The following is a 24,226-nucleotide window of genomic DNA, read 5'->3' as shown; positions in this document are numbered from 1 at the left end:
CCAGAAACCGGTGCAGTACCGTTAAGTACGACGAAAAAAATATATACACAATGTGTGTATATAATAATACAATATAATATGAGAATGACGAAAAAACAAAGAACATCGAAGGAGGAAGGCTGGATGGAAACACACACACAAATGCACACAAATACGCAAAATTACAAGCGCGCACACACACACAAATACGCACAAATACGCACAAATACGCACACACGTGCATATTATACTCGTTACAGTGTATACATACAATATAATATAACCCCACCACCGCAAACCACGGCGGCACCGACTACCTGTGGCGTTTACTTTCTGAGTTCATCGACCGTTCGTGCGCCGCGACGCCGTGTGTGCGCCCGCGAGAACCGGTCGCGTTCGGTTGGAAGGAGATACCGTTTCTTCCACCAGAGGTCGGTCCGTTTTGAAGGTTAAGTTTAAGGAAGTGCTTTGATCCGCAGTGTCAGCGCAGACAGGTGACCGTGCGAGTCTTGTCGCCGATCGGTTACGTTTTTCGCTCCGCATCTAACACATCGCTATTACGACTGTAATAATATAATATATAATTTGCAAATTTACTGTATAATATAATATACTTATATTAGATATTGTCATAATATATATATATTATTATAATTTTTTTTTATTATTTTGTTAATCGTATTTTTTACATTTTTTAAATTGTATTTATTTATATAATACATACACATTATATGTATAAATAATATTTTATGGTGTACCTACAAACATTTTTTAACTTTATTAAACTGTGAACTATTCGGTTGTGCGATTTATCTCTTTGGATACTTCGAGATGATTCTGTAATCGACGTACAACATCGCATATATAGGATATAATAATCAAAACAACCAACATTTTCGGTGAGTAAAATTTTTTTATTTCCATATAATATTCATTCATTCAATCATACAATTTAACAATTATCTATAAACATTTCACATATATTATAATGCGTGTAATCTTATTAGAGTAAAGCGTATAGATAACATATTAAATATACATTATATAATCTTTCCAAACTATACTATTCATTCAATGGCAATTTAATTAGTAGATGACTAACGGACATCTTAAAAAATATGACTAATGTGTAATAGGTATCTCTAATTGGCATATAATATATGAACGAAGTACAAAAGTATAGCATCTATCTATACATAACCGCAGTAATTATTATTGTTAATAATCACGTTATTAATTATGATTAACGTTTAACTGTTTGGGACATAGTTTTAAAAAAATATTTTTATTTTCTTATTTCAAATTAGCGTACGAATAATACATAGTTATAGTCTTATAGGTATTTTGTTTATAAGAAGAACCGATCGTTTGAAAAACACATTAAAATGATTTTACTATATCCATATGCAGGGTCTCCGACGTGGGAATTAAATGGTTGAGGGAAACATTAATTACAGTATTAACGTAATGTATTAGCTCCGAAAGGATTCACAAGCCGATGATGGTCGTGTAGTATTGCGTATAGTTGTACTTATATTGCACCGCAAAGTATAACATATAAGGCTGGTGGAGAATGGAGGACAACCGCCACCGCGTAATATTCGCAATGTCCGAAAACCAGTATTCACATCAGTTGGGTATACCTTCAGCTGGGTAATATTATTATCCACTTGTTATAATACGATATTATAATACCGTATATTATTGTATGGACGGTCAGTGTTTACGATCGTCGTCACCTCATCTGCGCAACCTCTCGTATGTCGAGCGCGACAGGTATGCGAGCGCGTAATCATCAAAAGTCAGGTCGCAAAGAAAGATCTATCTCTGCCGCAGCCGTCGAACCCGCCTCTGTTTATACAACCCGGCCGCAAACGGCAGCCGATCAACAGGTCTCGTACCTGTTATTAATTCCATTAATTACATATATTGTATTATAATATTATCATCATATTACATGTATACCTACGTTATATTTATACGCACCCGTGATTTTAGCCGTATAAATCCAAGAGCCGTGCGCGTGATAATAGAGCTTGCCCACGAAAGCCATTGACCGGTGCATTGTCCTCGGGGTGGATGGGTTTTGGTGGCCGGGCGGGGGGACCACTACCCCTCCGGGCGGCTCGCGAATCGACCTTGCCGGGCCGTACGCGCGCCCGCCCCTCCGCTCATAGCATCGGCCGAGCGCGTTCGGTCGCCTGGCAGGTCGGTGAACTCGGTGCGACGCACAACCAGACCGCCACCGCGCCGCCTTCCCCGCCCGATGTAACCGTGGCCTTTCGCCCGTGAAAAAAAATCGCGTATAATACGCGCGTACGTGCGAATACGGAGGACGGAGGCATGGAAAAAAATGTAAAGAAAAATAATAAATCGACGGCTGCGCGCTCGACTAGGACGCTAATATTATTATACCGTGGTATATATATCGCGTTCGTTTCGCGTCTCCACCCGTTGAGGCGCCTCTCGTGTCACGAATTCGTGAGGCACCCTCGTACTGCAGTTCAAGACAATGAGACGCGCTGAACATGAACATCCCGCTACTGAAAATGTGTTTTTATCCTTTCGCAAAGCTGTTTTCGAGCCTGTTCGATGTTGGATAAATTTACTGTAAATGAAGTGTTCAAATTGAAGAGAGCACTGTAGAACGGTGTCCCTATTCTATTAAAAAAAATATTCAACCCTACTATAATAGTATCCTAGTCAATAAGACATATTTAAACAATTCGGTACACAATCTTCTTTTATACTTTTGCATCCTCCTTTTAATTGTTTCTTAATTCGAGCACTGTATTTACACCACCACTGTCGCTGACACCATCAAAACACACCGACACCACCAACACACAAACGCACAAACACAGATATAGGTGCGACGTGCGTGTGCCGGCGGCGTGACAATATCGTGTTGCGGCGGCGGCCGCCGTCGTGACCTCGTCCGTTTTGTATATTATTATCGTCGTCCCACGTATATAATAATAATAATAATATCATATTGTAATATAATATATTATTATGTATGTATATATCTCATCTGGTCCGCGCGAGTTTGTTTACATCGTCGACTCGACGGACGTGCGCGTTGCCTCAAGACGGAACGCGTTGTTGATGGCCCGCGCGCACATCATCCGTCCATATACAGCAGGCGTATTATAAAATAATATATATTATTATTGTAATATGCCTAATCCAACACCATTGAATATAATATGATGCTGTCGTTCAAATGAACGCGTTGCCTAAAACATATTATATTATATTGTTTAAAACCGTTTGAAGGTTTTAAAGGTTTTGACAAACTCTTCGGTCACTGAATAATAATAACAATACATAATAGATTTTTTACGTATTGCGTATGTAATGTGCGATTAAATATAATAATTATATTATATTATTATGTCTTTTGAACGATTGCCATGTCACTAGGTTTTATTGAAATTCCTGGCGATCTCGAGCGCGCTAATGGGAAGAAGGATAACAAAACGGCGAGTCGATGCCAATATAGACAATAATAAAGTATAATATAATCGATGGCTATAATATTATTATTATATTAATGTTATAATATGTTAAAATATTAACTATGACGAATTGCAATGCCATAACAAACCGAGATGAGATTTCTGAAATGCCGCTGCGTAATAAATTTGCGGAATAAACGATCAATATTTTACTTCATATTATATTTTTTACATGTATATCAGCTATGGGTAGTTTTTTCCTCGGCCGATGCTTGTGTGCACACAATTAATGTGTAGCTCGCCAATTTTAATGTTAATAATAATATTAATATTATTATACGTAGCTACGTCATATTATAAGTTACGTAATAACCTGCAGGAAATCAAGCATGCAGTTTTTCCGATTTTCATTTTTATATGATGTAGAATAACGACGCGTCTTAATACTATCGTATTGGATTGGATGTACATAATATATCATATTATATTACGTTATAGACGAAAAAATTAATCTAAACGACGACGACAACGATAGGCACCGGCCTTAAAAATTGTATAATATTTAGGTGCGCCGAGTTCGTTTGGCGGCTCGTATACATACACATATTGTTGTTGTACGCGCGCATATTATTATATATTTTCACGAGTTAAACGCCTCCGTCGCGGGTGCGTTGCACTCGGGAACGTGTAAACGTAAATCGTTTATATATAATATATATATTATGCGTGTATATATACAATATGATGTTATTTACACGTCGGCGGCGGTGGCGTAGGAAACGTCGCCGTATGCGCGTATTGGGCGTGTTTGGAATCGCGAGGATTCGGCGGGGTCGTTGATCGCGGGTCCGCGCGGAATGCTGAAAATGAGAGGAGAACGAAAAAAGATTGGACACGCGTTTGATGCTGCGCGCCGCGTAAAGTGTCGCGGCCGTATACCCGATGTTTGCGAGTGACGAGATGACGTCGTCGTCCGCCGGCTGGCTGAATGTGCGCCAAGTTCATTGGCCTGTTCGCGGCGGCGCGGAGGCCGTCGATGACTCTTGCGTCGCTCTATTATGCGCGCGCGCCCGCGTGTGTGTACGAATATGTAAATAATATATAAATTATACGCGCGTGTGTGTGCGATTATCTGCGGTTTGGGCGCGGACAAGGTTGTTGTGAGGAAGAACGCGTACAATATAAAAACATAATATGATATAAAATATATTATTATAATTTGCTCGACGCGTTCCCGGAATGGCGAACGCTATTATTATAAGCGAATGCCCGAGCCGCCCCTGACCCCCTCCACATCCACACGAACACCGCCCCTCGGACCGCGACCGCCTCGGTACCCTGCTTGCTGCGCACCCACCGGGTGAGATCGCGAGATAAATCATCATCGCGGCTATATAGTATAATGGAACGCCCCCCTCACCCGTACCTTATTCCGAGGCCGAAATCCTTGCGGATGAACGTCCGAAATCAAATGACTCGTCGCGGTGATGGACGAGCGCGCGGCTTCTCGGGTTTTCGTTACAATAATCAGCCATATAACCGCGACGAACGCACACCATAAAACGTTCTCCGCCGCCGCCGCCGTCGCTGCCGGTCAATGACCTCTGGAGGACGTGCGGTTTTTTGCGATTTTCGATGGTTCTTTTTTTTCGGTTTCATCCTGTCCGCTCCACCCCCCTCCATCAGCCGATTTAAGATTTACACGTAACCACATCATGAACACACGCGTTCGTCTACATATTATTAATCGTCCGGGGCCTCGGGGGCACCAAACATTTTTTAAATTTTGAAAACCATATTTTATTTTGGCGTATCCTTGGTGGATTGTCGGCGGCGGTTCACGGATCACGATTTTTAACAACTGCTGTGCATCGCCGACAACGATTTTTTTTGCATCGACGCCACGTTTATTTGCGTTTATTTGTGGCTTATCTCGATTATATTACAGTGTTATATCTTTTCATCAATAATAATATAATATTATAATATAGTAATTGTCGTCGTCGTCGATTTGCACTTTTGCTGAAGTGACACAATTAAATTAAAAATAGATCATTGCCGCCACCCCAAGCCCCGGACAAATAATATATTTACTTATGAATCTCTGGCGGTCCAGTGGCAAATTCCAACGTGACCTGTTATTGTAAGGAAGGAGCATAATATAATATGAACATAAGTGCTTCTTCTCGGTGTCGATGAACGGTTCACTACCGTCTGAGTAATGCGTGTGTGTTATTTCTTCGACATTTCTCGATTCTCGGGAATAATCGGTCCATATATACCCTTTGTGTGACTGTACATATTTGTGTGACCGTGTCTTTGTTCGATGATCTAACGGAAAGCCGACCAAATTATTTGGAATTACGCAATGCGGACCTACAGTACTGTATGTCGGTCCGAAAAGAACAAAAATGATTCGACCGCACTATATATTATATTATTATACGTAACTTTCTATTATTACACCACTGCACCCTCGTCGCGTCGGAACATTATTATTGTTGTTGTTGTTCTAGCAGGTAGTCGTTTTCAGTTTTCATTTTAAACACGACATTGCACCGTAATATTATCTTTTTATTATGATATTTTATGAGCACCGAAGTCGCCAGATTGCGTAGGTACAGTCACAAGAATAACTACTACATGCAATGTATACCTACGTATAAATTGATATCGTCTATTTGTACTGCAGAGAAAAATTAACAATTTTTTCCCTCCGATCGATGCATATAATATTATAGAATATCGTTACGATAGATATACGTTACACTATATATTATTATATTATTTTGCCCACGGCGATACGCCGATACGTATATATTTATGCGTGGATATAGATAACAGCCTCATTGGAGGAAGTGTAAACAAATTTTTATAAATTCATAGGTATTTCGTTACGATTAGATAACACACCGGTTTCAGCTACAAGGTCAAGCATATAATTTTTTTTCGCATATCGTAAAAAAACACTGTGAAGTACACACACAATATATGCATTAATATATAAAGGTATGTATATAATGTGCCAATATTGCATATTATATATATATTGTCACATGATTGTCCGTTGCGTTATTTTATTATAATTTTTATTGTGGGAATCGAATATCAACAACAAACGTGACCTTCCACACATTATAAATTTTAATAAAATGCGTTTCTTCTTCCTCCTCCTTCTACTCCTCCTCCTTCACCTCATCCTCATCTATGATTAGTATTGCGGCGCGTATACGAAAAAAATTAATCTTTTCCAATATTATATTTATACCGATGACGACGATGATGGTCTCCGTTCGACACGCACCGTCGTCGTCTTTCCATTTTTGTGAACCAGCCCGCACCCCGTGGCGTAACCCACTGGCCTTCGGATAAACGATATCCTTGTCCTTGGAAGTACCGTTTCCGAGAGAAGATCACGGCTAGGGTGGTTTAAACGGTATTGAAGGTCAACAAACATTTATTACCATTATTATCGGGTATATAATATAGCTGGTTCCTATATAATAACGCGTATCTGTGATATTTTGTCATGGTCATCGCGTGCGCGCGTGTTACATATTATTATTATTATTACTATACTGTCGTGATTTTATGGTCAGTATTATATCGCTGCGCTGGGGTGTCAAAAACACAAAAAGACGCCGTCAATAATGGCCATATAATATATAACGTCCCGGGAGGTAAGTACATACCCGCACACATGCATCATGGTTTTATACTTTTGTGTTTATATATAATATATACTCGTATGGGTATATTATATTATACATGTGTGTGACGGTATGTTGACTGTGGGAATAGAAAATTTGTCGTCAAGTCTATATTATTTTATATTAATATCGTAGTTGTACTGCTGCAGTAGCGGTGTATGGGCTGCGGGGTTTGCAGGGAAGGGAAAAAAATTGTGTACTCAAAGCTTCGGTTCGTCGAAAAGAAGAGTGTCTGCGCTGTCGTGTCCGGTTTGTTCCACTTACAAGGAGGTCATTAGTCCAGGCGTCGAATTCCCGTCGCACGCGCGAGCGCATCGCTTTTTCTTTCGTTCGACGAACGCGCGCGTCTCGCCTCAATTTTTTTTTTTTTTGGCAATTTTACAAATATTATCTCCCTCCCCCTCTCTGACGCACGATCGTATGCGTCGGGCACCACAGTTTTTCCACTCTACTATAGTACGCACGGAATACCGACGGTGGTGGCAGCGCATTTATTGAAATTTCGGAAAACTAATACGCCGTTGCCGCGGTCACTGTACCTATATGGCTATATCATATACTCACATATAATATGTATATAATAATACATTGTTATGTACGGCTGGCGCGCACGAGAGTTCAACGACCGGTCACCGCCGTGGTTCTGGTGCAGTGTTGCCCGTAAAAGTCGTACGGGTCGGGAAGGGAAGAACTACGACGACGACTACGCATGGCGGGGAGTGCTGCAGAACGACATAAGAAATTGTTACTCATACTATTTTTTTTCCACCTAAGTTTTTTTTGCAATCATTAGAGTGCCCACTCGAATTAATTAACACACAGGCATCGTTAACTAATATATATAGGTATACTATACACGCTTGGCGTCGATATTTGTTTTATTTTTTTAATTCGAAACTACAAATCGGTTGGCCGCGGATGTGCCTATATATATATATATTTACTTTTTTACTGCTGCAGGTAGCAATCCTTGAATTACAAATGTCACTGTGCACTGCAGACGTTATAGGTATAGAAGTATAGGTACGTAGAGTATATTATTATTATAAATTAACCAATCCCGTGTTAGATAGGTAATTGCAATTTTCTCAGTTTGATTAATTAAAACTTATTATCATTCGATGCATATATATATAATATATATATATATTATATATATCTGTGATTTGGTGAGCAAGAAGGCGCGATGTCAAAAAAGAACATTCTTGGAAAATATATTTCAACTATTTTATAATTACTGTTTTTTTTACATTGGTGCCTTTTTTTGCATTAAGCGCACAAACAGAATCTATTTGGTGAAAATTAATTGATATTAAATGATGAGGAATATATGATTGTATAATAGATGTATATTATATTTAAACGTTTTACATTATATTATATCATAATAATTTATAGCTAATGCTCAAATATCATGATCAATTCGAAAAAATCAACTTATCTAGTATACATACTTTGTATAATATATAGTAGGTATAAGATAAAATGTACTAATTTTATGTTTCTGTAATGAAATTCACAAAAATATTATTATTATTCAGTTTTGGTTCAATTGAAAGCGTTCAGAAATCAGAAGTGCTTGAAATTTCATTTAAAGAATATAATACATAAAAATAACTGCAAATTGTACAATAATAGGTGGTCACGATATTTTAGTTCTTATCTTAATTTTATTATTATACACTTAATTTATTTTATTTATCATAATCAGTGCTCGTTTAAAAACGGATAGTGTTCCGCCTACAATCAGCACGATATAAATGTGTAATGAAATATTTATACATGTAGTTCGTGTGTTGCACTGAAGTCTCAAAGCATGTTGAAAAGTGTGGACGACAACAAATTAAATAAAACAAAAAATTACACTTGTGTATATTATAATATTGTAACTGACGACTGTCGTACATTTCTCTGATGATATATTGTTTTACGACTATATAATAATTACGTTTTCGGTCTATGTCCATCTATCGCTACCTCTGCCTCCCCCTCGATCCAGCCTCGAATCGGTGCAGTAGCCAGCATAATATAATAATAACATTACGAAGCAGTTGCGTTAATTGCAACGTGTGACACACGATGTGGCGCTTGTGCGTATGTAAATTGTAATTATCGGTGTATAGGTGGTATATAATATATTGTATTATTAATATTATTATTATTATTATTATGTGCGAACTCTTGTGGTAAGGTCAATGAGCCGATAAATAAATTATGGAAGAGAATCAACAAAAGAAACGAAAAATAAAGTGCGTTAAAATTGAGGTTAGGTTACCGTTACCGGCGAGTGAGAGAACGAACGCCGCGCGCGCACGCGTGTGTGTGTGCAAGTTGGTCATTGACCCGGGGCGAGCCGGCGGCGGCGGCTGTCGAGTTTTTTCATGTGTTTTCGCGTCGCGAAAATCGTTTTCCGTCTGGGCGGCCGAAAACTATAATATTATTATAATACTGCACCCACAACTTTGCAGCTTTATTAAACTGCTAATGATTATGTGAGAAAGGGGAACAGAAAAATAAAAATATACGGCGTGGAAACCATAACAAACCCTTCAAACTCGCCGTATCGACGGTGGCGGGGGCGGAAGGAAGTACGAAACGTTGCGACGACGCCGGCGCATAAACCAAAGTGCAGTACAAGTGTATAGTGTTATATAGTTGTATATGTCTTCTAGACAGACGCACGATGTATAATAATAATAATAATAACGCTCCGTTACGTCAAAACGAGCGGGAGCGATGTATAACGCGAATATTCTGAAGAGAAAGGAGGCGACGGCGGCGAAACCCCTGCGGCCGTCTGACCGACTCTTTCGCGTTCGGGAAGGAGTGTGTTGCCATTGCTGCTGCTACTGCTGCCGCTGCCGCTCCTGCTCCTGCTGGCCTGATGTCGTCGCCGCTTCTGCAGCAATTCTGCTGCGTCGCCACTGCCGTGCACATTATATATATATATATATGTATATATATTATATAGTATATTATATACTTCCGATTTTCATTCGAGTATACCGCGGTCTCCACCAGGACACGCCCACTGACCGAACGTCCTCAATATTACGCGCTGTCGTTCGCCGCCGCCGCCATCTCGGTGACCTGATGAACTTTTGTCCGCTATATTCCGGGCCGGGAGGGTATTCCCACTATATGCACTAGCACTACACTGCCGCTGTCGCTCCCGTTACGCTTTCCTGGTCGATTTCCGTTTTTCTCCCGTTATATACAAGCGTATTATTTTCCATTCGTTTGTTATTGTTGTTGTTTTCCTCGAAATTTCCCCGCAATCGTGTCGGCCGTCGCACCATTTCACACCCCTTCTTCGTAAGCCATCAACCACCCACCCACGACCACTCTGACTCACAACGACCCACCCCCTCGGTGGGTTCGCTTATGCTTCGAGCTCCGTTGCAGCGGTCCGCAACACTCGCGCTGCACGGCGGCGTCCGCCACCGACGCAGCTAGAGTGCATACGTATTGAGAATCGACGGAAACGTTTATTCGTTTATTATTAATTTCGCGTTATATTTACACGCGGCGATAGCGATTGACCCAGTTTTCGTGTGCAATGTGCGCGCGCGTCGTCAACAAGCGCATTACGTGATGACCTTGATGCACATTCAGATACATCGCATAAACCGCGCGACACTATTGAAAACCCACGCACATTGTGATTACACGGTTTTTCGTTGTGTTCATAATATTATAAAGTACTCCCACTCTGAGTGCATGTGTTATTATTATTATGCACATATATACGCGTATCGCTTACGCACGTATTGCACTCTATTGCATTTATTACAACGAAAAAAAAAAAAAACAAAACCATTAATTCGAGTTTAATAAAAGTGTACCACTGTTGCCGACAGCCACCTTGGATACGTCGAGTTGAATTTTATTCAAATTATATTTGTGACGATTAAAATTTACAATACTTAATATACAATATTATGTACCGCGGGTATTGATTTATTTTTATACTTCTGCAGTATATTATACCGCTGACGGACGCGCACGTCACCCATGCACATTGCATTACTACGTTTTTATCCGCAACGTTAGACAACCTAAATAGAATCATTGTAATGCGTTTCGAAACCGTGTATATCTATTCCAATGATATATACCTTGGTATACTGCAGCCTATATAATCATAGCAGCTTTTGTTTTACAATAACGTATGAAATGCGCGCGCGCACACCACGGTTGGTCGACATTTTTTAAAAGCACAAACGCACATTAATAATAATTGCTAATTCCGATTGACGCAGTCCTATAAATTATGGGCCACAGGTTATATTAGGTGTACCACTCGAAGCATGATTTTCGGAACTACTATTGGAAGACGCGTCGTATACACACATTGCTCTTGCATAATGCAAGTAGAACGCCAAATTGACGTCGACCGTTGACCGAGTTTTCATGCGTTTGTATGTGTACGTGAACGTGAGCGTGTGTGTGTGTGTCGCCGCTGTCGGTGTATATATTATAAAATGCGCTGGGTGAAAAAGCGAGAGTGTGTCCCGCCGCCGACGCCGCCGCCACCGCCATAGTGCTGCTACTCCGCGACGACGCGCGCTTGCGTCGTCGTCCTGATGCACCAAGGCGCATGCGGAAATGCACTCGACACCCGTCCGCGCGTTAAGTTCGGCGCGCGCGCGGAGAAGGAGGGGTGTGCAGCGGGTGTACGCAGCGGGCGAACGAGCAAAGCGCGCGCGCGCCAGGGACCAGACGTCGGCGTCGTCAGCGACGGGATAATAGCCGAGTACAGCGGGTAGGGTGGTGCGGCAGTGGGGGGAGCAGAGCGCATCCTCGTCGTGCAAGCCAGAATTCGGTGCACACAGACCGTTGTGTTGCCTTAGGTCAGTACAACGCCTGATTGCTTAGAACATACTTTTTGTTTATCAAGCTCCACACTTTTCGATTTCGATTTCAACCGCAGAAACAGTCCGGGTCCGCCGGCCGTCTAGGTAAGCATGTTTTACGCATACTATTATTATAGGTAGGTACAATAGGTACACGTTTAAATGTTTTAACAGTTTTTCAATTATTTTTTTTTACTTAACCGTTTTTACGTATTATGCGTGATACGATGACTCCCACACGTCATGTCAATATAATAAAAATAATTTATTTGTACCTAAAAACTGATATTAAAACATTTCTCGGAGGTTTCGAAGGACTAATCTAAAATTACAGTAATTATAGTATTACAACATTAATTCCTATCGTGAAAGCTTGTGTAGGACCAACAGATCGTTGTAATGAAATCACGATTCGCACGTTTTATTTTCGCGTTGTACAGTTTTTGGCGTGTAGAATATTTTAGTTTCTTGGCTACGGTATATGTATATCATTAGATAAAACGCATCCTCGCGAATTATTTCCTTGTCATTTACATTTTACAATTCACATGTTTACATGACGATAATATGTCATAATTATTATTAATATGACGTTGGGACACACACGGAGATCACATTTTGATTGCAGTAAAGTGCATGTGCAATGGGAAAAACGCGAGTCCCAAGGCTGCGGCCGTGAACATCAATAATCTAGTAATTGTGTATGCCCTGCGAGGCCTTTTTGTGTATTTATCACGAAACACGTTCTCGACAGTTTTTTTTCCGGTTGATCGTAGATAGTAAAATTTCATAATTCAAATTGAGTAAGATCGTGGTATGACTATGCACTGCCAAATGATTATCATTGAAAGAAATGCAATTATTGTTTGTTGTATTGATCAAAAATCATAATTATTAAATATGTATTAATATAAAGTGTTTTATAATAGGTACTTAACGAAACTATTAATGATCACTTTTTATAAGATATCATAGCACAGGTTTATTTTATTTTACAGTATTAATCAATGCTAAAGATTAAGGGTTAACAATTTAAAAAAAACTTGTTGTATTCATACAAATAATGTCATTCATAAATCATAATAATCAGTGTCTTAAGTTCTCGTATAAAAAAACATTAGAATTTCTAAAGGTAATCTATTTTGCAGAAAGTATATAATCATATTTTGTTTATATAACATAAACTTCTAAAAATGCGTTGCTTAAAGTATATATAAAAACGTTCTAGTGTATATTTTAAAACACTTGTTGAATTTATTTAGTCCAGCATTAAGTATATCCGTAGGTAGATCTGTAGGTACCTATGCGAATACAAGTGTTCAAAAGGGAATTTTGATAAAAATAAAATGCATTTAATTTTGATCACTCTTTTATCGGATGTTGTACAGCATAATATGATATTATATGAGGTTCCAAATCCGGATTTTATATATATCATTTTTTGTGCACCCTTTGTCGCTATTTTTTATAAATCCCGTAACACAAAATTGTTATAAATTTCAAGCTTCCACCGAAGTTTTATGAACACTTACAAAACTGAATAAATATTTACTTCATTATTTTCCCCGACATTATAATTATAAAAATTATTCGTCATTTTTCGAGTAAAATTAATTTTCGATAAGTGCACATCATTAGTTTTTGTTTTTGTGTACGCTAAAGTGTCAGATGTCTGTATGTGTTATATATATATATATATATATATATATATTCTTGTGTAAATACTAGGATACACCAGTGCAGCTGTTTCAATACAAAATTACAATATTTTTTTTTTGGTTTAGCATTAAATATCTGTGCAATTTGGTAGGTATTTGAGGGGGGAGGGGTTAAAACACAAAGAGCGCTTATTTGTTTATACACGGTCATCTGGTAGTATTACCGAAACCTGCTGCAGTGCAAAAAATATAAAGTAGGTACACATCGCCTAAACTATACCTAGGTATATCTATCTTTTCATACAATTCATAAGTCGCAATATATTATTAAATCTAAATCATGCATTCATCAATCCTGCACCGAAACCAGATCTAAAAATAATTTACTGATCAATATAATATTTCAAAACTAACATTTATTGCCATAGTATTCCGCAATGGCCAAGTCTCCAATTGTATGCGTGAACGTAATATTATGCTTGATAACGCCGATATTCAATAAGTATATTTTTTTTAAATTCTTCTTACGACCTTGACTCTGATAACAGGATGAAGGACATATAACTATTATAGTTGTGCAAATCTTTCGTATATTATTCGTGAATACGCACGACAACAACAATAAAATTGAGTTATTGAAAACTGAAAGAATACCAATAAAACTAGATTACTTTATATCTATAATATTATATGATATATTTACTGACGCGGTGCACGGAATGGAGTGATGTATAATATAGAAGAGGCATGTATGCATTTGTTCGATAATCGCCAATACGTCCTTGACCAAAATGCACAATGCACTTTTTATCAGTTAGGTGCATTTGATAAACATAATTATAATTTATATACATATATATATATACGCGTAATACGGCCGAAACAAATTATTATGATGCAATTAAATATTAACTATATTGGTTCTATGGTATTTGACAGCAATAACAGTAATTACTTATATATACGAACAAACGAACGTTTGAATGCACATTAATTATTGGCTTGATTTTTATTTGATAAACGAATAATAAACGTTCAATTTTAATTCGTAGAGTCGAATTTTCACTATTATTAGAACTGTAGTAAAATACTTAAAAGTTTTAATGAAAATTAAATAATAATATATTTATATTAATATGTAAAATAATGAAATACAATTACGCAAATGTAATATAAACATATTAAAATACATCATTAGATAAAAAGATTCATTGACAAAATCACAATATATTATACTAAATTATATATGTATACTATAGCCAAATAAAATGCGTTTAATTTAAATTCCAATGTTATTAAGAGAAAACAAATACTAATTAAAGTATTAAACTATTGATATAGGCACCTACTATTATTTATTGTACGTACGAATAATTCAATAGTGGGAGCACACATTTTTATTATAGCTACATATGAATTGATGAAACGAAAAAACAAATCGTTGAATATTATTGTACATTATAATTGAAGTTTAAAATATATAATGTAATAACTTCCCTAGTGGCTAGTTCCAGATGCATCATGCATGTCGTATCTCTTCAGTTATTATCTTTAGTCGTATCTCTTCAGCGCTCTTCAGTTTCAGAATTTTGATAAAAACACAAATTGAATTTATTTTTCTCATAACTGTGTAGTTTGATTGCGAGGCAAGTCATAAATCATAGTAATTGTTTTTTTTTTACTATAGGTACAGTTACATAAGATTATTGACATATCGTTAGATTTTAATGATAGGTTTTTTGTCAAATCAAAATAGATGTGAGCCATTTATAAAGAGTCACGCGAAAAAGATTTTACGTTCCTATGACAAAAATTCTAAGACAAAGGTATTGTATTTAAATGGATAAATGTAGAGTGACTATATATAGTTCGTATTCGTTCGAAAAAAAACAACGTAATATCATTTGAGTTAGGTATTTTTTTTATCGAACTAAAACTCTTGTGAATTTATTTTAAGAACAATTAGACAAAAGTATATGTAACTCTGTATGTCTGTAAAGTTTAGGTATAACACAATGTCCCCAAATCAAAAAAAATATTGTATTTTATTTAATTCGATAAATGTATTTCAAAATAATTATACATTGTAAAGTTGTACATAAATCAATGAAAAAACAATTATGATAAAATTGGTGATTGCACATTTGTATGTACATAATAGTTATCTAATTAACATTTCTTAATAATAATTTTTGCAAAAGGTTTCATTCATTTCCTTATCATTTTTCTAATGCGTTTTATAAAAAGATGTACACAATGCACAAGCATTGACAATAATTTACGTAATTAAAGAAATTAATGTTTATTTCGTTAAATAATTATTATGAAATAAAAATATAACAAGGGTTTTTGTGCATACTACATTCGATTCTAGCAGAATACTATCGAAATTTGATATTTTTACACAGGTAGTTAGCTAAGTATATTATGCAATTAATATCTAATTGTTCTTATATATGAAAAATAATAAGTATCGTAACATTTAACGTGTCATTTCATAAAAAATTCAATTTATAGAAAAAATTTATTTTTATTATTATTATTATTACATTTATGTTTACTAACAAAAAAAAAACAAATAACATTTTAATTGTATAATTTAATTTAAAATATGATAATTTGTTGTTTTAATTTTTGTCAGTATGTAGGTACTTACCTGTACCGATAACTTTTTTTCTTTATTACAAAATTCGTGCAATATTTAGTATATTCAAGAGCAACGTATTAATATATTAACATTACAAGACTACATAATTAACTATAAATTGTAATAAATGTTCGACGCGGTCCACGGAATATATTCTATTTAACTCGTTTGGGCGAGGATATGCCATCGAAAAAATTTAAATGATTTTTAGAGTACATTAAAACATCTGTCTGATAATAACAAGCGGTAAATATACATATAGTTATAGTTAGATCGAACTTATCAGTGTTACTCATTGATTAATTAATATAATATTGTAATATATTATATGTTATATCTACCTTACAAAATGTTCAATTCATCGGCTGGTCGTTTTATATACTGTTCATTGGAGCTGATAACAATATAGTATTGGTTATTTTTTACTCGACACTATATAATAATATGTATACAACTATACAGAATTATGACGTATAATGTAATTTGTTTTTTAATTATTGCTATCTATATAACTGTGTAGGTATATAATATTATGTGCTCGGTATCGAAACATATTTGCATTTGTTCAGGTGGTACACAAACGCGTACCTACATTTAACTAGGTATTATTTATGCATTACTAAGTGCCGATGTTTGATTTGAATGATCGAGAGAACTGCTTCAGTATGCGCAAAGATTTTTGGAATTTCATGTGCGTATATAAATAATCTAAACGGGGAAAAGGGACAAAGTGAACTTCAGTCGTCGGTCGTCTAAAATAAGCCCAGACATGTCTTATACAAATACCCATATATTGAATGAATTTAATCGCTATTTCATTTGAACAGCAAACAAAATTCTGTATATTGTAAATTTTAATTTATAACAATTTTCTGTTAACAGGTTATACAATTGCAGAGGATTTATGGAGGACTAATAAATCATCAAATATCATAATGAGACAGGTAAATTGAATTCCTTTTAATAGTACAATAATTGTACAAGTACCTACAATTTATTAAGTGCGCAATTTTTTTTAACAAATTCAATATTTTTGAGCTTATAGACGTGCGTGTTACCAATTGAAGTGTAATATAATATCAGTATTTTATAATTGAGACGTTAAATAAAAACACATTGTTTTGATATTTGTGGAATGTATAAGAAAAAATATAAAAACATCTCTAGAATTGCGTTCATATTTTAGTTTTATACCAATTTAGCATAAAAAATAGTCATTGAGTTCATATAATATATTGCACTTGGATAATTCTATTTACTTAAATAAAATTACATTCTCAAATTACTCATACAAATTCAATTTTGAATGTATGGTTTATAATATTTGTTAAAAGTTTAAACAGGGTTCAAACGCCAGACGAACATTTTTTTTCAGTCTACCACTCTCCAGACATTGCACCATATATATTTTCCGGTCTAGTGATATCGATTATGTCTGGTCTGTTGGCGGTCACCACGAACCTCCGACAATTATTTAGTTATTCAGTTTTCTCGAGTCGTTAATTTTTTATATTTGTCTACATTAATATTGGCACGGTATTTTCTTTGGTTTACTACCCCTTCTTTATTGTGAAGCCATCGCCAATCGATTGCTTTCGCAGCCGTCTAGAACTGCGTTATCGAACTTTCCGGTCCGCCATTTTGTCGGGACGGATTTACACTAGACAGCAGCCGTAATCGGATACTGCTCCGGGGCAAAAGTTCAACAACCTTTTACTAAAATGTTTCAGACATTTTTTTATCTCCAGCTTGAGAATTACGATGATATAATTATCACTATAAGCTCGTTAATACTCGGAGGATAAAATAAATTGATTTCATTTTTTACTTTCAATTAAATTTTAACACAATTTTATCGATCTAAAAATATGCATTTAATAATATAATTTAAGAATAATATGGTATTGAGGAACTCGGTTTTTTTCGTACTAATATTGTATAATTATGTTTGTACGACAATGTTAAATCATTATGCAATTTTAAATTATGCCGACGAGCATATAAAATCATTTAAGGCTACGACGGGTGTATTATTGTATCCCCGTGACCATACATTGGTATTTGGCAAACACCAAATGATTCGGTTTCATTATTGCTATTTTTTTGTGTCAAGTTATTCATAATATTGGCCTTCCAGTTGTTCTAATAATACAAATCTTAAGGTCGCCACTTGTAAGCTATATTTAATTTTATTTGGGTGTATAAATACAGATCTGCATTCAAAGTTGTGTAGGAATTTTTTCATTTCATTTTCTTTGTCTAAAATTACATTTTTAATAAGCAAATGAGAGTATAAATGGTTTTCTACTTTTCTATGATAAACAAAATATATTTTTACTGACTACATGAACTGCATCTTTATTTTGGCTAACGCGTCATAGTGAAATACTGGCACTGAGAGTATATTATATACATTATATATGAATGCATCGGTACGATCGATAGTGCAGTTTGTAGGGCTCTCAGTTGGCACTAGTGACCCATATTCTTTCTCCTCCTTGCCCCTACCCTAAGATACCACTCATACTCAGCCCTAAATGCACAGTGCCTGACCTCGATGAGCATCGCGACGTGTGCGTTAAACCGCGGTAGTTATCTTTTTGGCCATGTGATACGAATGAAATGCGCACATCCAGCTAAAAATATATCCGCCTCGGAAGATGAAATCAATAGACCAACATGACCCTGAACAATCATAAACATTTGATTCTGTTTGTGAATGTGTTCATTTTAAACCACGATATTTTTGCCCGTTCAGGAAACGCCACCGATGGAATCCGATTTGCCTTTTGATTTCAACTCAATCAAAGAAGAAGAATTTGACAAATTTGTCGATTACATTGTATTGGACCAACCAGCAGATCCGAATAACCCAAATCGAGCAGAGAGTTCATTACCCAGAAATCTTAAATTGAAAAAAATTGGGAAAAAAGTATGCATTTATAATAATATCAAATTTAAGCATTTAAGTAGGTAGGTATTATTTACTAACCAATTTTTTTTTTGTTTATTTACGTAGATCACTGGCGTAAAAAGTGCCATATACATTCCATTAGGCACCAGGTTCGGTCCATTAGTGGGTGAAGTGTGCGTTAAAGAGCATGCGCCAAACGGAAAACGGAAATACTTCTGGAGGGTAAGTTTTGTTAAAAATCAATACAGCTCTTTCATAATGCTTCTAAACTAACTAACTATCGGGTTTAATGATGCTTTCTTATCTACAACTCTGTCTGTACTTTTTTATTAGGTCCAGCTCATGCTAGGCCAAGATAATTTCTGGCGGAAAATGCGCCAACAGGTAAATTTGCTTTGGCTACTTAGATAATACTTTTCTTCTAAACTATCAATACCTAATTTTTCAATTATTTTTTTCCGTTTTTTCGTTTACTTAATATCATATACTGTTACAGATTTATAAAGAGAACAAACCGTTCTATTACATAAACACTTACGATGAAACGAAATCCAATTGGATGCGGTACGTGAGTGCCCCATATTCACCACAATCGCAGAATCTGATCGCTTGTCAATGCGGAGTAAGTGAAAATTAGAAATTTAAAAAAATTCCTGATAGATATCTGATATATATTAAACATATTTTATAATATGTTCGTAAAAGTAAAAAATGACATTTGTTTATTTAATGTCTTATTTTTATAGACTGATATATTTTTTTTACACAATTCGACCAATTTTTCCAAATGAAGAACTTCTTGTTTGGTATTGCCGTGAATTTGCTGAAAGGCTAAACTACCCATCCAGCGTTGAACAGATGATACAACGAATGCAAGGAAGTAAGTGAAACAAAAATGAAAAAATGTATAATGAACATTAGATACTTTTTATTATGTTATATACACAAGTGTATACGTTTTGCCTATATAATACGCCGTGTTATTAAAATAATAATATATTGTAGTAAAGGAGATAATAAGTAATAACCAATAAGCACATACGAACTCTACGTAGATTAAAATATAAAAATTAAAATCATTAAAGTAGGATTAATTAAAAATATTTTTTATTTTATTAAGTACCTATCAAAACTTCCAGTCCATTAATTAACAATGTTTAAAATGGGTTTTTATATATTGTTTTTTCAATTTTAATTTAGGTACAAAGTTAATTTTAATTTTTACCTTTATTTTACAGAAATACAAACGTCTACATCTCCTACACTGCCCATGCTAACTGACGGTGCAGATACAGTATCATCATCGTCGACTCCTTCGTCACCTCCGCCACTTCCAGTAGATAGTGGCGATGTCACACTCAAAACCGGGAATCGAGTACACTGGCAGGATGATGATATACGTAACGAGTTTGATAAAGCAATGACTAACAATGCTACGTCAATGCGTCGTGTAGTGATGAGTCCAGTCAAAGAGTACATAGACAATGGAAATGCTGACGTTTTGCGGTTAGATGGATTACGACTAAGACCTGTAGACGACGAAGGAAAAGCTCAAGGGTACGCTCAATCTCATTCAGTACGGTCTGATGAAGGATATCACAGCCACACTTACCACGACGATGCACCCACACCACCCGAACATCTATCTGACTCTGACGATAGTTCCAACTGCATTTTAGACTACAGGTAAGATATTTCAAATAATTTTAATCTGATTTACATCACGAGAGTACAGCTTATGTTGATACATCTAAATATAACATGTATTTATTTTAACTAAAAAAAAAAACATTATTTGTTTGTATAGTAAAAAATCGAAATTGCCAAAACCCGACGAGGAAGCAGTTGAAGTGGAGACTAACGAGTTTCTCAAGGTGAAAATTAAATTACGCAAAGCATCCCAGTACAGAAAGGAATCGGATCAACCACCGAAAGAGCAAACGCCACCGCCGGTCGTAGTTGCCGAGCCAGTGATCGTCGTCCGTTCCCAGTCACCCAAACGATACGCGGAACCGTCGTCATCCAGTGCACCGTGCAGCAGTGACACAGTTGAATCGCTGCCGAAAAAACTCAAGCTCGATACACCCATTGTGCCGCCCCCGCCGTCGGTCATCTATCAGTATCCCAGGGACCAGAAGTCTCTGTTGGAGAACCTTTTGCTGCAAAACAAAGATTCGGGCCCGCTCGCCGCGCCCGCGCCGATCGCCCCGTCAATGACACCCCCTCCGCAAATACCGATAACCGACTCAACGTACTTACAACGCGGTTATGTCAATGCGTCCGTCAGTCCAGATTCGTCTACCAAGGTACTGTCACCCTTGCATCAAATGCACCGGAGCCCACCGCCGCCGGGAATACTTGTCTATCCAGCGCCCGCCGGTCAACAGATGCAATACATGCCGTACCACCACCACCAGACGCATTTATTCCCGCCGCAGAATGGTGGTTACCAGTGCCACTATCCCGGTAACCATCCGGTGGAATCCAGCGCCAGTCCGCCGGCGGGCTCCATGTCACCGGACGACGTGTCGCCGTGTGGAAGTCCGGGCAGCACCAGCAACTCACGCGGGTACAGGTCCCTGCCCTATCCGATCAGCAAGAAAAATGGAAAAATGCACTACGAGTGCAACGTGTGCCGTAAGACGTTCGGTCAGCTGTCAAACTTGAAAGTGCATTTGAGAACGCACTCTGGCGAGAGGCCGTTCAAATGCAAGACGTGCGGGAAGAGTTTCACGCAGTTGGCCCACTTGCAAAAACACAACTACGTACATACTGGTAAGCGAATTTACCACGTTTTATGTGTATATAATGCAAATTGCATATAATTATATAACAATAATAATAATATAAGAACGATAGCTAATTGTATTGTCTGTTGGATTTTATAGGAGAACGTCCGCACGAATGCGATGTGTGTCAGAAACGGTTTAGCTCCACTTCTAACCTTAAAACTCACTCGAGGCTACATACCGGTGACAAACCGTTCGTTTGCGAGATATGTTCGTCGACGTTCACTCAACTGGTGCATTTAAAATTGCACAAGCGCATCCATACCAACGAACGACCGTTCACCTGTCACTGTTGCCAAAAATCGTACATTAGCGCCAGCGGATTGAGGTCAGTACTCATTTATAATACCAATTATTTCAGAGACGGTGTCTTAACGCGGAAATAGTTACTAACGATGCATTTTGTTTTTATGCCGACTTTAGGACCCACTGGAAGACTACTTCCTGTAGGCCACCGTACACGGGCGGCAAGGACGATGCGACCGAACAGCAGATTTCCAGTCCCGATTACCAGGCGTATCATCAAAACAATTACTCGAACGGTATGATGGAACATACCGATGACACTAATCAAAACATATACGGCGGACCGCACGTTGGTGACAAACACGATGACGACGACGACATGTACGCTCATCTGCGACCACATCATCATCAACCGACAATGACACCCGTCCAACCGGAAGAGGTTCAACGACCATCGGTTATCGAACAGAGGCACTTTATCGAGTGTACATAAATATGAGACACAATAATTGCATTCTAAGTCTACGGATATTAAGTGTGTAACATATAATTGCAATGGCTGTATAACAAGCTAGTGTATTTGACCACCATTACCATTAGTGGCCCCTCTCCCTCCCATAAACTTAAAAGGCTAATTATTAAAGACGTAATTTATTTTCTGACGAAAATCGATAAGCTCAAAGAAGCCAAATATTTATTAATATAAAATTTTGTCAAAATAAAAGAGGAATTCTTTTCTTAGAGCAGAAAAACAAAACTGCATTTGAATTTTTTTTTATTTTAGCGGTCGATTATAGACTTAGCGAAATGTACTGATTGTTAATTTTGTATAGATGTTTAGTTTTGTACTTCTAAAACAGATATTATTAAAATGTTCCTAATTTTGTTTCGAGTTTTTCTATTTATGTAGACTGTAAAATGTAAAAATATAAATACATATATACATATATTATATAATAATTAATTAAATTAATACTATTTAGCTATATTATTGTATGGTATGAATGATGTTTTGTTGATCTCAGTTATGTTTTGTAGATAACGATTGTATTGAATATTGGGAAGGAATATTTTGTTTATAATATTTTTCTTTGTGATTTGATAGTGAGGGCACTAGTTTTTCAAGGATATGTTTTTTCGTTTTAGTTAAGCAAAAAAAAAAAAAATCACAGTTAAAAATAATATTATCATTATGCCTACATTATAAAACCGTAATTTTGTAATATTATTATGTGAAATGTTATTTTACCTTTTACTATTATAAATACAATATAATACAAATTATTATGTTGAATAAAATACTTAATGTGTTTTATTTTATTTTGTTTTGTTTATTTTTTGATGCTTGATAGAAATTCCTAAAACACCGATACCGCCAAACAAGAGTTGTGTCGTCCATTTTACATTCAAAAGCAATAATAAATAATTGCACTCGAAAAACGATTTGAAGTAGAGATGGTTTTGGCCAAAAGTTGTCAAGATTTTATTTAAAAATACACTAACAGATACAGTTCATGCCCTTGCATTCTTTTTTCATTTTAATTAAACATTTTTGTTGAAAAAATACCATTTAAAATAACTTTATATAGATACCTACGTATATTTAATTTACAGTTTTTAAAGAATAAGTATTTTGGTACAAACCAAATATTGTATACAATTCATATCCACAACTAACCACTTAGAATATATATAAATATATAAATTGTATTTTAATTTTAAGCAATGATTGTTTAAAAAAATGTTTAGTAACATTTGTAGAATAGATAAAACGAGTGCTACATGGTAGGTACATAGACATTTAATACCTACAGTGGGTACCACTTAATATGATCACATTGGTTCAGGCCATTTTGATTCTATTAACTAGTTGATTCCATAAAACATTTTTTTCAATATAATTTTTGGTTTGGGATTTTTATTTTTGATCCCAATAAACGGTTGATCCTATAAACCACTGTATCAT

The 24,226-nt window shown here is 36.3% G+C and overlaps 1 protein-coding gene across 1 annotated transcript; it reads left to right on the top strand.

Annotated features, from left to right (window-relative positions):
- Window positions 1–455: 455 nt before the first annotated feature.
- LOC100159482 (PR domain zinc finger protein 1) lies at window positions 456–23,561 on the top strand. Its single transcript, XM_029486344.1, has 11 exons — window positions 456–878; window positions 17,194–17,255; window positions 19,070–19,243; window positions 19,331–19,447; window positions 19,559–19,609; window positions 19,722–19,841; window positions 19,967–20,105; window positions 20,464–20,911; window positions 21,033–22,000; window positions 22,114–22,342; window positions 22,438–23,561. Exons 2-11 carry the CDS (start codon window positions 17,247–17,249, stop codon window positions 22,751–22,753), a joined length of 2,571 nt encoding a protein of 856 aa, XP_029342204.1. The 5' UTR covers window positions 456–878; window positions 17,194–17,246; the 3' UTR covers window positions 22,754–23,561.
- The last annotated feature ends 665 nt before the right edge of the window (window positions 23,562–24,226 follow it).

Source organism: Acyrthosiphon pisum, chromosome A1 (assembly GCF_005508785.2).
Source record: "Acyrthosiphon pisum isolate AL4f chromosome A1, pea_aphid_22Mar2018_4r6ur, whole genome shotgun sequence".
Lineage (NCBI taxonomy): Eukaryota > Metazoa > Arthropoda > Insecta > Hemiptera > Aphididae > Acyrthosiphon > Acyrthosiphon pisum.
Note: the sequence above shows the minus strand (reverse complement) of the source record. Positions and strands in the feature narration are given on the sequence as shown.

Coding starts and splice junctions, on each gene's coding strand:
- LOC100159482 (XM_029486344.1), top strand. Junction 20,912..21,032: donor AACTGCATTTTAGACTACAG/GTAAGATATTTC, acceptor TTGTTTGTATAG/TAAAAAATCGAAATTGCCAA. Junction 22,001..22,113: donor ACACAACTACGTACATACTG/GTAAGCGAATTT, acceptor TGGATTTTATAG/GAGAACGTCCGCACGAATGC.